Below are 15,818 nucleotides of genomic sequence, written 5' to 3' on the forward strand. Positions count from 1 at the left end.
GCTATTCCTCTGGGCAGGGAGAGTTCAGGAGACCACCAGTCTCCCAGGCCCAGGGGGATGCTGCAGAACACAGCACCATAAGGAAAGTTGCCACTATTTGCTGAGGTCTCTACCAGATTTGGCCAAATGTAACACAGATGGACACTTCACCTATTTGCTGCATGTCTCTGTTTTTCTGGTGTTGTATTTCACTATCAAATCCAGATTCATCCTTTTGTTTGATGGTACCTGAACACAAATTTAGCTTATCTTGATTGTTTTAGTGGAAAATGCAACAACACTGGGGGTCTTTCTGTCCATCCAGGAACCAAACCACCTTTGGGAAGTGCCAGTTTCTCTTCCCTATTTAAGGAAACTCATGAGTATTCTGTCCCTAATTTTGCTAACTTGCTTAAAAAACATGAATCTAGGCCTTAAAACATTTTCATATTTGTCTTTGAAAGGCAGGCAAGACATGAACACACTTTGAAGGAGAGATGCTCTGCAGTAGTGTGCTCAAGGGAAATTGTGAGCTATACAGTGGGCACTGAGGGGTCTGGTTTGTCCTGTGTCTGAGGAAGCTCCCCAAGGCTGCTCTGGCTGCTTCAAGGGCTCCAACACACACATACAGTGGCCAAAGCAATGACTTGACTTTACCCTGGGGACCTCTGGCACCATGACACCACTCTTTTCCTTTTTTAATTACCATTCACAACTCCTTTTTCATATTCATCTCCTGTCATAGACAGCATTAGTGAATATATTAGTATTTTCAGTTTTCTATATTAATAACATTAATATTACTATTGGCTTGAACATGTTCTTACATGCAGCATAACATCAATATTGAAGAAACTCATCAAAATTTGCCTTAAACCCTTCCCCAGGTCCTAAACAATATTTCAGATCCCAGCTCCCACTAGTTTCGGCATCTGGAACTCCATCCTTATCTCTTTGATTAAATCATTAGCTTTAAAATCCTTCACCATTTTCAATCTGATAATAAAGCACAGAAAAAGGTGGCTGTAAGCTTCATGAATATTTATTTTTTCAGCAATGAAGGAGCAAGTTTACCTAACAGCTTTTCTATCTGATTGTCTGCAGAACAAGGAAGTTACGGCCACGTTAACGCAGGCAGCAGTAGTTTATTGTTTTAGTAGACACTTCTTTTTCCTTCCTTTTGAATAAATACACCGCAGGGTCCGGGCGGACGTGTGCCAAGAGCATTACTGAGTGCAGCAACAGCCCAACAAAGCACAATCCTAATCATAACAGAGCGAGCAAGTATTGTTACAAATGTTCTCTTTAGTATGGAAATGAGCCAGGGGTAATAAAAACACCATAAAAACGTCAAAATGACCGATCGCCACGAAGCACTGGCCTCTTTATAACAAAAACTTGCAATGAACTTAGAAAAATTCCTGTATTAAGAGAAATGCCATTTTTACTTAACATTATTGTTTGACTTATCCTCACTTGGCTGCACATTTAAACGACTGCAGAGGAGAACAACTTGGGAAGGGCATCAGTAAAGACCTGATTGATCTCAAATGGCATTTGAGCATGATGGTGGACTCTGGATGGAAGTAAACTGTTAACCAGAGCATTAGCATTACCAATGCTACTGCCTCTTTATGAGAATATGGGGCATATTTAGGTACTAATTGTTTGAACAGCATCAGTAAAACATAATGCTTAATAAGACACAAATGAAGAGCAGTGTAACTCATGTAATTCCATCAGAAAATGCTCAGGAACAGCAATTTGACTTTAATTACTCAGATCAAAGGAAAAAAGGCATTTTGAAGTCTGATGTAAAGTGTTATTTATTACTCCTTTCACTAAGGCATAGATCAGCTTGGATAGAAACAGCACTTCTGACTAGATTTGGTTAGTGAAAATGGGAAAAAAAGAATGTTCATTGCTTTGTTGATGCCCACGTATATTGGAGGATATGTTAAATCCTAATTACAGCAGACTGGCAGAAAGGAAAAGAAAGAAAAAGTGTGTAAGCTTTTATAAAGGTCATAGCTCTGTGTATTGCTTTCGGAGACCTGAAGCTGGTAAACACACACAAAGGTGCCTTGGCTAAACAAAATGTAAAATGGGCATCCACTTTCTTAAAGACTCCACTCTATACAAAAAACAATATGTATGTGCCACTTAACAGTCAATATAACACCAGCATTTTAAATGTGTTTTTTCTGCCATTACTTCCTATTTTTGACTACAATAATTCCCATTTTCATTGCTGGGATTTGTTTGTTGTGGAGGTATTTTTTTGTTTGGGTTTGGGTTTTTTTACATTTGTAGTAAACTTTTAAAAGCTTTGCTGGTAAAATAAGGTGAAGAGAACATTTGCAATACCTACAGCCTCCTAATTATTCTCCTAGATCCTGAATACAGACCTGAACTGGCAGGTGGTCTGGATGCATCTCAGCACATTTGGATGACAGAACTTAACCCATCCCAGCACATTCAGATTATAGAATCATAGAATGGTTTAGGTAGGAAGGGACCTTTAAAGGTCACCTAGTCTCACCCACCTGCAATGAGGAGGGACATTTTCAGCTACATCAAGTTGCTTAGAGGCCCATCCAACCTGGATGTTTCCAGGCGTGGGGTATCTATCACCTCTCTGGGCAACTGGTTCCACCATTTCCCCACTTTCATAAATTAATTTCTACCTTATATCTAGTCTGAGATTTAAAGATTCAAAGGGTAATAAGCAACTGGAGGATATTTAGATATGTTTGATCAGTGCTCTTATATAATTTAGCTCTCTGGTTTGGTTCTGTGTGTTGATGCTCTCTGCAGTTACAGAAGTATCAAAGTTGGAAGAGACCTTCAAGATCATTTGGTTCAACTGTCAACCCAGCACCACCATAATCACTCCTAAACCATACCCTCCAGTGCCTCATCCAGACAATTCTTGAACACTTCCAGAGACAGTGACTCCACCACCTCCCTGGGAAACTTATTCCAATGCCTAACCATTTTTAGTGACTTTTATATATCTATATCTATATCTATATCTATATCTATATCTATATCTATATCTATATCTATATCTATATCTATCTAATCTGAACTTTGTGAAGTTTAAGGCCATTTCCTCTCATCCTTTCACTTGAGATCAATCACTCCCCCACTGGAACCTCCTATCAAGTAGTTGTAGACAGCAGTGAGGTCCCCCCAAGCCTCCTCTTCTCCAGACTAAACAACCCCATTCCCTCAGCTGCTCCTCTAAGGACATGTAGGACAACAGATTCTAACCCATCTCAGCACATTGGATGACAGACCTTAATCCACTCCAGCACATTTGAATGACAGACCCTAACCCTGCTTCATCTCTTCCTCTGTGAAATAATTGCTGAGGTTTATAGGCAAAGTTTGGGGGTTTTGTGACTATCCCCCTCACACCCTCACTACACTCATTAATCCACAAGCAGAGAAAGGCACATGAGTGCTCCCTCTGTGGGCTGTCACCCAGTGGGATCCCATGAATGCAGACTTGCAGGGTCACTTTGGCCAACCTGTCCAACCCAACACACAACCCACCATGCCTGGATGTGTGGAGGGAGCTGTGTCCACCCTTGGAGGACAGTGATCCTGGCTGGCTCCCATGCGTGGCAAAAAGGGAATAGGAGATACACCAGTAACAAGTTTGTGCAATTGAGCAGGTCATTGACCACAAGTGTTTACATTCAAATTCCAGTGTAATTCCTCCATAGCACTACTGTAGTCAATGCAGAGAGATTTTCTGCAGTTCTGCTCATGTGGAGCAGGGGTGTGGGTCCACACAGGGCTGCACAGCTGTTTACACACAGTGGCAGTGAATGTCGATGCAGAGCCCCAGTTTATATAAATAATGTCATTACTGCAGCAATAAGTGCTGAGATAATATGGTCTGGTGGCAAGTGGAGCTGGGTGTGCAGCCAGAGCAAGGCAGCCGTGTGCCCAGCGTTGCAGTAAGGTCTGTGGTGCAGCTACAGCGCTCGCCAGGAGCAGGGACATGCTCTTGTATCTCCTTTTCTCTGCATCACATTTCGTTAGGGCCAGAAGGGACCGTTAGGTGACTTTATCTGGGGTAGATGTATGCCTTTATCCTAACAACGTTCCCAGAATCTTCCACTCAACCAAACATGCTGTCCACAAAGCACCCAGCCTTGTTTTGAAAATTTTGAGATGCATTGTCTACCTCTTCCTGTCACATCTTTCCCTGCCAATGGACCAGCCAGCACAAAGGTGTAAAAACTTTGCAATGACTCCATATGTCCCATTGATTTCCCAATGGACATTGCAGTGATATTTTCCTACTGTTGTCTGCAAGATCTGGAACAACTGTTGCATGGGGAATAATTCAATGACATTAGGAGTCTTTTCCAACCTAAATAATTCCATATTAACCATCAGCTTTGGGTGATTTGGAGTCCTGGGCATGCTCAAAATACCTCATGTAGACAGAGGTGCTGCCCAGATAGGAAAGCCATGATAAATTCCCCCTTAATCTTTCACCACCCCCTAGGTTTAGCTCACCACTACATCTTCTCCGGGTCTTTATTCCAGTATTTCAAAACTCTGAAGAGTTTCAGACAGCCACAGATATGGAGTCTACAGAGAAATATTTCCTCTTTCCTATCCCAATTTCTGCACAGGACTCTTTGAGTCAGAGGTCCAGGCTGGGTCAAGATGAAGTTTGTGTGTGAGCTAGCTTTTCTGAACTTCAGATGCCACAGCTTGGACATTTGTTGCCTCTGGAGTGAGTGGTGAGGCACCCATAGGTTTGCCCCGAATGTGGTGCAGGTGCTGGGCTTGACCTTGAAATCCCTGCTCCACTCCAGGTACTCTAAAACTGAATCCAGCTAATTGCAGTTTGGCTCCTGGTGCAGCTACTGCATTTGGCTCCAAAAATTGTCAAAAATTGCCCTTTTACACTGAAAACCAGAAACCTGCTCCAAACCATTTAAAAATGATGCCTCTGCTGGTTTCACAGAACCCACACAGAATATCAGACTGAGTTGTGGTACCAAAGTAATTCTGTAACATTGTCTGCTTTGCCCTGCCAGAACCTACTCTTGATGTGTGCTATTCCACACACACCCCCTCACAAGCACACAGGGCCACCCTTTCCTTCCAAACACAGCAAGTTTTTCGAACTCCAGCATCTATTAACACAATTCCAGGCTTTTATTCCTTTTCTTCTGTAACTTTTATTACAAAGCCACAGACACAGACCCACTGTGCCATTCTGTCTCCTTTTGATGTGTTCAGTTACTGTATTTGTCACCGACTGAAAATCACAGAACACTTCAACACTTTTTATTTTCAGTGTCTGATAAGTTTTCCGTTTGAAAGGGGCCGACCATAGAAAGATTGTTCATACAAAGTTTTAAAAAGCCACACACAGACTGGCAGGTAAGGCCATATTTGATCTCTAATGCAAATAAAATTAACAAAGATAGTGAGTTTTAAGCCTAAAATTCCTTTGATATTTGAAGCTCCATGGGTTTATAAGTACAACTGCCTTCTGTATCACAGCCTGGCACACACATCTATATGCCTATATGTGTATGTATACAAATACATGAAATATATGTTCAAAATAGGGACAGTTTCTAATGGCAAGATTATGTTTTTCTTTAATCAGCCTCTATCCAGGAATGAAGATGCATCCAAATCTTTTCCCACTGAAAAAAAAAACTTCATACACAAGCACAACCTGGTTGAATTTATTTAAACTATGGAAGACTTTGCAATATATGAAAGGCACAATCAAGTCCTAAAAATCAATGGCATGCAGGAAGGCATGGAACAGAATGAGAGCCCTTACAGATTCCCTGGGGAGGTAAAATAATTCCTCAAAAACATGAAACCCACCCAGGCACAGCAAGCCAGAAAAAGGCCCAGGCAATACATACAGCCCCTCATAAACAGGGCACATAATATTTTCCTGGGGGGAAATTTCACACCATTTTTGGTGCCCAACAGGAGATGCTCATGAGGGAGCAGATACCCAAGGCAGGATGAAGTCCCCTTGCTTTCTGGAATTCAAGACCATTACAGCATCTCTCATGGCGCAGCCAAAACCAGAACTGCCTTCTCGGTGCCACAGCTGAGAGCTGCAGCTATGCTGAGCTGATGCATCATCCACTCTGGGTAGTTTACTGCAGCTTTGCCTTTGGAGAGCTCTGCCAGCATCACTGGAGATTTCTCTCATGCAGGAGTGTTAAAGGGCAGGAAGAAGCCACTCCTTCCACTCGAGCCATGTGGCAAAATGTAAAGTTTTGGACTGCATGATACAACACTACAGAGCTGGATCACAAAGGGCAGAAGGCACTGGCGGAGAGTGCTCCACACAGCCTGGAAGACTGTATGGGAAGTGCAGGATTGCTTCTTTTAACCCACTAACCCTTCCTCTGAGGGTCAGAGATATAGCTGCCATGTGAAAAGGTGCTGTAAGATAATCTCTCAGGGTGTGTTCAGCTGAACCATACAAGCCCAGTGTTCACCTCAACCTTTGAAGCTGCTATCAGTACCACTAACACAGCATGTGTTAGCGGTGTCTTCTCATTGAAGCACTGGTCCAGAGAGCAGAGAAGGGCCACGAGCTTACAAGGCAATCCTGTCCTTTGCCATACCCCTAATGCTGCTGGAATGTGTGGTAGCTGGGGCCATACTACGGTGCAGTAAGGAGTTTCCCATAGGCATGAGATGTGAGATGTAGCCCTTAGTATCTCTCACAGAAACATAGACCTACTGTCCTCTTGAAATAAAAGTGATGCACTGAGTGTATGAAGGTATTGTATTTTGCTTGTTTGTTGGGTTTTTGGGTTTTTTTTTGAATAATGAAATGACTCAGTATACTACAACCATTAAGAATTCCTGACTAAATCAGGCCTTATATCCAAACAGAGCCCTCAGTGCTCATATTTAAGTCTCCCTGAAACACACACATGAAGACACCCTTCACCTGAATTTAGCTTTTAGGGACCTTTTAAATTTGTGCTAACAAGGTTGCACTGAACCCTCCCGCTGAACAAGAAGTAATAGTTAGCAATGAGTTGCTTTATTACAACCTTTATAGGAGGTCTATTGTGAGGAATGGTCTTCCTGTAGGGGTTATTACATGGATATCCTACTACCAAGGGAAAAAAGGGACCTTTAAGACAAGCATGTATTGGTGAAGGAAGGCAGGAGCTGATGTGTTGCACTGAACAGGGGCCCACCTCACAGCCCTACGGCTGAGCAAACAGGGAACTGTTTGGTTTGCTGGTGATTCAAACAAACCACCAGAAAAAATCACTGTGGGTCAATACAGAGCAAATGCCTTCAGAAATGCTCAGAGAAAAGCAAAGCTTAAAGCACTGCTTTGTTTCAGATTAAATAAAGTGTTTCACTTTTAAATAGAGCAGCTGGTTTGGTGACGATCTCTTTCACAGAATAGGCTTGAGAAGGAAGTCATTTCAAATTTAAAAATTGTCATATTTCAAATTTTCAGGGTTTTGTGTTTTTTTACCAGCAAACTTTAAATGAAACTCAAGAGAAGAGCAAACAGTTGCAGCATTACTGAAGCTGCCTTCTCTAAGGAAAATTTTGGCCACCAAGGAGTTGTGTGCCTCTCAGTGGTGTGCAGGAGGGAGGGGAGCAGCTCCTGCTTTTCTCACTGCTCCCAGCTCACCCTCCACTGGTTCCTGTAGCAGCTGCAGTTACAAATTGAGTGTTTCACCTACATTTCAAAATTTCCCCTTCCAACCACCCTGAGGCCAAAGTTCCTTTTACAGCTTCGCAAATTATTATGGTTTGATTTCAAAAAGTTTCTTCTAAGAAGCAAACCCATTGAAGGTTTGTGCTTAAAAAACTAACAAAACCTCCTCCCCAACCCCCCCAAAAATACACAGTGAAACAGCTTTCCCTGTGAGCACAGAACTCTGCTACTGAAGATGAACAGGGTCCATGAGAGGTGATCTGGCCACTGCAGGTCCTGACAGTTAGAATACAAGCAGTGCAAAAGCTCAGTTTCTGATGGAAAGAATGGCACCAGCAGCACCTGAGGTGATTGGAGATTACACGTGGTTAGTGTAAAAAGGCATAGAGACAGGTGACCTCCAGGTTAGGAGAAGCACAGTTGGTCACAAGCTAGACTGAGTGTATTCTGAGCATGGCATCTACAGAACCTGAAAAAAAATCTTTATTTTCTTTGATCAAAAATATGTATAGAAATGCCTGTTTTGAGGAAAATATCATACATTTTTTCTTGTTTAACAAAATAAATTAAATATACATGACTTCTGTTTAAACTCTATATAGAATTACAAGGTTTTATATTTTGCAATTGGATTCATTCCCAGTCCATATAGGTATTTAATACGGTCCTTCTTTATTTACTCTTCTGTTTTTACTGTTGAACTGCAATGAAGTTTTGTCATTTCCAAAATGGTATCTGAGGGGAGGGGACAACCACACACAACCTAGGTGAGTATTCCTCAAATGCATTTTTTCCTACAAGGTTATTATTTCATTCTCTTTGTTTCTTGCACTTTTTTCTAATGCTTTCATGTATTTTGCATTGATGTAGAAAATCCAGTAGCTTGTCACTGTAAGACATCATTGAAGGACAGTGTGTTTTGCTTTCTTCATCATCAGCAGTTCAATTATTATTATTATTTATTATTATTATTTCTTAAATATAAATATAAAGGTGTCCTGTACAATGTTTCTAATTCCTTCTTTCTTTTTTCCAGGCAGTGGCACTGAGTCCTAGGACCAGTGGAGTGGAGCCTTCAATGTTTGATCTGCAGAACATCCCATGGGAAACACGATGTCTTCACCTTGCAGAAACCAAACCGACCAGCTTGGTTAAGCTGGTTGTGCTGACTGTGACTGAGAAACATTCAGCATTTCACCTTGTGAATGAAAATTAGTTTTTCCAGACCTTTTTGTGTTATTTTTCCCCCCTGGAAGAGATGAATTGGTTATGTCTCCTGGTGCTTTGGCACTAAACCCCAAGTACTTTCGAGGTCGAGTCACTCAGAGCAGGACAGGTCTAGGGGCTTCCCAACAAAACAAATGATGTGCAGCTCTCACAGGAACAGCAGTGCCCATCCAGAAAACTACAACACACACTTCTTGCTCTACTTGCTCCTTCTAGTAAAACAAGGAAGGAGATGCTTGTTTACATCCCTATGTCCTGCCTCACTTGTTCACACCTTGAATAAAATATCCAGGAAGGCTCTGCTGTTGGAGATGGCTGCCTCTCTACTGTGATTTGGAGTTCCTTCATTATTCCTCAGCTACATCCTGATTGCAATAATTAAAAAAAAAATCTCTTTTCTCTCTCTGTCTTTCTCTATTATATATATATTTATATAGATAGATATAGATATATACACATATATATACACACACATACACACACGCATATACAATTATATATATGTATATATATATATATTTAAAATTATATATATAATATTTTCTGTCTGTTTTGCCTATTGCTGGCAGTGAGAGCTGACTTGGAGCAGTCTCTTCTGAGGTACCACAAGGAAAAGCCCAAACGAGCTACTGTACAGGGCCAGCTCTTAGCACTGGTACTGAATGTGTTGGTGCTGATGGACTTTGCCTTCCACGTGCGAGTGGGTGTGGGTGTGGATGTCCGTGTAAATCTTTGGGTACATTTTGGTTGCCATGGCTGGGGCGAGTGCAGGCCCTTGGGACAGTAAATGCTGCTGCTGGGCGACATATTCCTCATAGTTTATGGAGGAGATGCAGTCTTTGTCCGGGACCTGGGAGACGCAGATCCTCTCCCGGGGCTGTGGCCGGTGCACAGGGGCAGCAGCTGGAGGGGAGCAGGGCTTCTTCTTGGACTGGCAAAGCCACAAGAGGATTGTGCCAAAGATGAAGACAGCTCCAGCAGGGATGCCGATGATCACAGGCCAGGGCAGGCTGCTGGCCGAGGAAGGGGGCACAGGTGCACTTGGAGGTTTGGGATCTGGACATTACGGCAGAAGAGAGACAGAAAGAGTTAATTAAATGCAGGCAAAGTGGATTCAAAACAGATGTCACACTTGGGCTGGCTGTTGTACAGGCTGTCTGGCAACCCTGCCAGACCAAGTAACAAGGGAGAAATCAAGTCAGCACGTGATGTTTGGTAACTGCTTTGCTTTTCAGTGCTCCTGGAAGGACAGGCAACTCATTTTCTCTGGTTTAGGGGTCAGGAGGGGAGCCTTTGGGGGATTTTTGAACTTTCTTCTCCAAGCTTTAATGGATGCACTAGAGCCAGCCTGAAACAGTTTCCTAATACTCTCACTCTGCGATGGAGTGAGCTTTGCTGCCCAGATTGAAGGACACAGTACGGGGATGTGACAGCAACACCTCCATGTCAGCAGCCCAGAGGGCATGACTGGGTTACATAGAGACACAGCACACTGCCCACTTGCCTTTGCCAGGGGCACCCACCTCTGTCCGCTGGGCTTTAGACACTCTTTGGTAACCCTGTCTAGCACTGCTGAAGCTACTCAGCAACACTCTGCCATGGCAGGGAGCATGGATGGAAGGTTTCGGAGGTGTTGTCTTGAGTTTCTTCTGTGGCTGGGAGGAAGGCTGAAGGATGGGGAAAATGGAGGTGAGGTGGTGTGCCCTCCCTGGTGCCCAAGCCATGGAGAAGTGAAAGTTCCCACAGCATTAAAGTGTGTCCACAGCTCCCAACACCAAATGGGCTCTACCTCCACCAATCTGTTTGGAGCTGCTGTTGGATTTTCAAAGGCAGTGCATTCAGCTACTGTGGAGGAGACAAGATGCTACAGACATCATCTTTCACACCTACCTCCCCTTTCCCTTCTCTGCTGTTGGCAGCCTGTACAACCCTGGGTAGCCACTCCAGTTTCTCTGCCTGACTTCTTGATTTATAGACCAAAAGGAGCCCTGGGTAGGATACTAGCTATGAAAATTCTTGTCTGGATAGCTACCATTTGGGATTTCCAAAGCCTTGAAACATACCTAGGCATGGAATTCAGCTTGCAGGAAGACACAAGAAATTTCAAAACCCACAGCCTATCTAAATAGCTCAGTATGTTATATTCAAACATATATCAGTTAACTTTCAAGCCAAACTTCTTTTATGACACTAATGTCTTTTTCTCTTCTTGACAAATAATCCTATGGCTGGTTGAAATGTTAAATATATACCATGTGGTCTCTTTGAAGTGAGAAGGACCTATATTGTTGACCTCAACAGACAAAATTTTGATTCACTAACACTGGAAATTACAGAATAATTTAGGCTGGGAGGGGAGTCTGGAGGTCATCTGGTCCACCCTCCTGCTAAAAGCATGGCAGGATCAGAGAACTACCCCATCAGCTGACCACGAAAAAAACAGTCATCATGTTGGTTGGCAGAAATCCTTTGCTGGGCTAAAATGAGAGTGTTTTGATATTCATCCATGCTGTTTCTCAGAGCTATGTCAGAACTGGTAGATTTATAAGAAAAATGTCATTTTTAACTCATGGCCTTACAACCACATCTTTGCTTCTTAGGGCAAGCTGGGCTCTCTTTCTCTATCATTGCCAATAACAACAAGCCTGCAGGCTCTGGTTCTGGCATCAGGCCTCATTATAATCCCATTTGAATCAATGGAAAGTCTCCCACTGATTTCAGTGGAAGCTGGATTAGACTCCTCCAGTTCAGAAACTCCCAGAGCTTTGAGTTATATCCCACCCATGCAGTCTTTTCCTTGGGATTGACAGGCTTTTCAATTAGAGTTTAGTCCTAAATCCAAGTGATGCAGAAGACAATGCCAAAAACGTTCTCTTACTTGGCAACCTGCTGTCAGTATCTAAGTTCAGCCTAGTGACTACTGATGGCTGCTGAGATGCAGAGCTTTGGCAATCCATGAGCAGAAGACATGTTGCCTTAGTTACAGGAGTCATGAGCATTTCCCCCACTACGTACAGAGAAAACCAGTTCATGATTGCTGTCTGCCACTGGTGTCTTGACTGGAGACACCTGAGAGCTAAAATGTTCTGATATTGGCTCCAGCTCCTGCACCCTCTTAGCAGTCTCTCTCATTTTGGCTTTGTGGTGGTGAAGGGAAGAAAAAGCAGTATGACTTATTTTTGCCATAAAACTGGTGGATCTGAAACTAGATTCACAAGGCAGGGTGAGGCACAAAGAAATGCCCTTTTCAATAAAAAAATATATTAGACTAGAATTGCACAGTCAAGAGGCAAAGGAGAAAATGGCCAAGCAAAGATGGTGTGTCTCAAATGCATTTGCTACAGTCTCAGTTGGACATGGCCACCAGCTCTGTGGTCTGGGGAAAGAGGGCAGCAGCTGTGAGTTTGGTACAGGGACCCCAGGGGACAAGTGGGTAAGAATTTAACTAATCAATCAGTCTGGTTTTCGCACTTATTCTTTTCATTTCCTTGTGACTGGGACATTTTTATTCTTCTCTCATTTTATGGGCCTGTACCATTGTTTCCTTTTACCACTAAAAGCAATATAAATAAGGGCAAAATAAAGGAGAAATGTAAAGGAAGGGGTTGCAAACTGTGCTGTTATTCAGTTCCCCTCTCCTGTCCTGCATCCTAGCACTAAAGCAATGTAGTGCTTGCAATTGCAGCATCCTTTCCCAGCTCCTCTTCCATAAAGAAGCAGATAATTCATCATAGTTCACCCTGACAACTGAGAGGGAACCTCATCAAGGTCTATCAGTATCTAAAGGGGAGGGTGTCAAGAGGATGGACAAGGCTCTGCTCAGTGGTACCCAGCAGTCGGACAAGAGACAATGAAAAGAAATTGATGCATGGGAAGTTCCATCTGGAAGAACTTCTTTACTGTGTGAGTGCCCACACACAGGAACAGACTGCCCAGAGAGGTTGTGGAGTCTCCCTCACTGGAGATATTCAAGAGCCATCTGCACACAATCCTGTGCCATGTGCTCTAGGATGACCTTGCTTGAGAAGGGAAGTAGGACCAGATGACCCATTCTGGCCCTTTCCAATCTGACCCATTCTGTGCTTCTGTGATTATTTCCCGTGAAGGGAGAAAAGGAAACATTATTAATGGGATTGCAGCAGGGACTGTTTTAAATCAGGGTTGATTTAGTCCTGCATTCATTCTTATCAGAACTGGGCTAGCCTAAATCATCACAGAGGCATCACAGAGGGCCAGGGAGCTCAGTGGGCATCAGTAATTGTATATGTAATACCATGAGGCAGACTATTGGTACAGATGGGGGGAAAAAAGTCAACTCACCTGGCAGGACTGTGAGAAAAGCGCTGCGAAAGCTGTAGCCCATGGTGTTTGCCCCGAGGCAAATGTACATCCCTGCATCCTCTTCCTTGGCTCGAGTAATCATCAGTTTGTTCAGGTAGGAACCATCTGGACGGGACCAGACCTCCCCCGTAGGAAGAACAACAAACTTCTGCCCCCCAACATCAATAGTTGAGTTGTACTTGCTCTCTGTGCCATATTCCACCCTTTTCAGCCACTGGATGACAGGTTTGACATCGCTGCGGACTTTGCACTGGAAGGATGTGGTCCCACCGTAGTCCACCGTGGTGTTGACAGGATGTGTCCCTGTCAGGATGGGTTTGGACCTTGTCCTCTCTGCATGGAAACAAATGGAGTTCCATGGGAAAAGGTGTTTGCCAATCTCAGTAACTTGCAATTGCAGAAACATAGGAAAAAGGTGTAGGAGGGATGCAAAATGATAGTCTGGTCCAACTCCCTGCCCCAAGGCAGGCTGAGAATTCTGCAAACCTCTCCTGACATAAATTTGCCCAGCCTCTGCCAAAGCCTCCAATGGTAGATGCTCTCTAGTCTCTCCAGACAACTCCTCCACTGTCTGAGGCTTAGCAACTCGGTTCTCATGCACAACCTGAATCTTCCTGTTTCTAAGAAGGAAGTTACTTTTCTACTTACATGAGATCTGGAGAAAAGTATGCTCTCCCCTCGAGTCCTCATATTTTGGAAGACTTTCTTAATCTCTCTCTTCTCTAAACTGAACAACTCTCCTATCTGTGGTTCTGTGATGCCATGTCTCTTACCACCATGTCCAGCAAGGTGCAATTTACAGGTGAGTAAAACAGAACCTTAAGTGTTTTCAGACACAATCTCATGTTTATAGCAGATTTTTTACAGGTACTTATCTATTAAGGTGCCACACCAGAACCACTGTGGCTACCCACAGTTTGGGGACAATGAGGGGGGTAAAGACATGTTTCTTCTCCTTACAGTCTTCACAAATGTGCCCTAAGGACACAAAAATTAATGGGAAAAGACCACTTCTATGCCAGACTATGTCAGGCTGTGGATATTCTCATCTTTTGTCTGGGAGACCTTCAAGAGATATCTGTCATGTCTCTTGCTGTGTCTGGTAGTTTCCTATGGTGACCAAACTCTGCTGGGAGCCACCCCATGTCATGTCATCAGCTACTGGGGAAGTTTAGACCACAGGCACCACCAGTGAGGAAGTCCTTCACTTCATCCTCACCTCCCTGCTTTTATCATTTCTTTCTGCAGTCTAATTATCACCACACTCACTATGGAGATAATTTTTGTGGAGGAAGAGCTCAGAAGACTTTCACTTTTCTATTCAATAACAAAAATCTTCTCTTTCTCACAATGTTTTCTTGCCTTAAGTCTCAGATGAGGAATGAAACAAGATGGTTGGAAAGGAAATCAAACGGAAGACGTTCACAAGACCATCCTTTCCAGTATGATCATAAGCCTTAGGTTGTGTCAACACCACATAAAACAAAAAGAAAAATATATGCCTCATTTTGAGGAATGTTTGGATTCTTTTTTTAATTATTTTTTTTTAGTGTTAAAATCAGATAAATCAGTCACAGTATTCAGACAAGGAGGTACTGCAAACCTCTATCCTAGGCACAGAGAAATTATGGTATCACAGTGGGTGGTAACTGCTGGCAATCATCAACTCCTTTTAATGGCAAACACTGTTGGATTGAGCATGTAACAAAACAGCTCCCACCAGTGCTGGCTTTGGGGTGAGAGGAAGGAACAATGGACCCTCTTTCAAAAACTCAGGATAGGTCCAATAATGAGGGCTCTAAAGATGTGCTTGGGAAACAAATATACCACAGTGGTCTCTGTAGGCTTTGCCTTGGGACTAAAAGCAGCAATCACAGCTGGGGAGACTGAGACTCAGATAAGCAGGACTTAGGAGTGGAGGCTTGGGGAAAAAAAAGGAAATTGAATAAAACCTGTAATGCTCCACAGAATGATGTTAAAAATAGAAAGATGTCTGAAAACTGCTTAATGCCCTTATCTCCTTGACTCTGGTTCCAGCTTTGGTTACTGTTTTCACTCCTAGCCAGCCAAAGCTAATGAAAACAAAGGTTACATACATCTTTAAGTTGATAAAAACCAAGATAAACAGGGACACAGAAAGGGGTTTGTTCCTGGTGCTGTCTGGTTTTGATGAAGTGAAAATGCCACAGCTGCCATTGGGATGGGGCTTGATTCATTTCCCTGCCTCTGCTCCTGGTTTTAGTGTAAACACATGTTTTTACTGTCTCCACACAGCTGCATCTTTATCAATCCCAGATGTCCAGCAGGTTTGTGCCTTCAGAGCTCAACAGAGCTTCCCACATGTGCTTTTAATTCCTGTGATTCTAGAGAAAGGACTTATCAGAGAACAGATCTTTACCTTTAAGAACAATCTTTCACACTGGGATAAACTTTCTCATGTTAAAATCTATGCACAGACAAACAACATACTATCAAAGTGGCTGGAAATAGCCCTCTATGCCTCTCCTCCTCATTAATGAAGGCTATTCAATCTTCCCTCCACTCAGTTCATCTTTTCCTCTTT

At 43.1% G+C, this 15,818-nt stretch overlaps 1 protein-coding gene across 5 annotated transcripts in view; it reads right to left on the reverse strand.

The window, feature by feature from the left end:
• Positions 1–5,689: 5,689 nt before the first annotated feature.
• FGFRL1 (fibroblast growth factor receptor like 1) overlaps positions 5,690–15,818 on the reverse strand; it is a 176,339-nt gene continuing 166,210 nt past the window's right edge. For all 5 annotated transcript variants that reach the window (XM_071556987.1, XM_071556990.1, XM_071556988.1 and 2 more), the window contains 2 exons: positions 13,235–13,588; positions 5,690–9,970 (listed from right to left, as the gene is read on the reverse strand). In XM_071556987.1, coding sequence (XP_071413088.1) covers positions 9,561–9,970; positions 13,235–13,588 — 764 coding nt within the window. In that variant the 3' untranslated portion in view covers positions 5,690–9,560. The remainder of the gene's footprint in view (positions 9,971–13,234; positions 13,589–15,818) is intronic.

This window comes from Pithys albifrons, chromosome 5 (assembly GCF_047495875.1).
Source record: "Pithys albifrons albifrons isolate INPA30051 chromosome 5, PitAlb_v1, whole genome shotgun sequence".
NCBI classification, from domain to species: domain Eukaryota; kingdom Metazoa; phylum Chordata; class Aves; order Passeriformes; family Thamnophilidae; genus Pithys; species Pithys albifrons.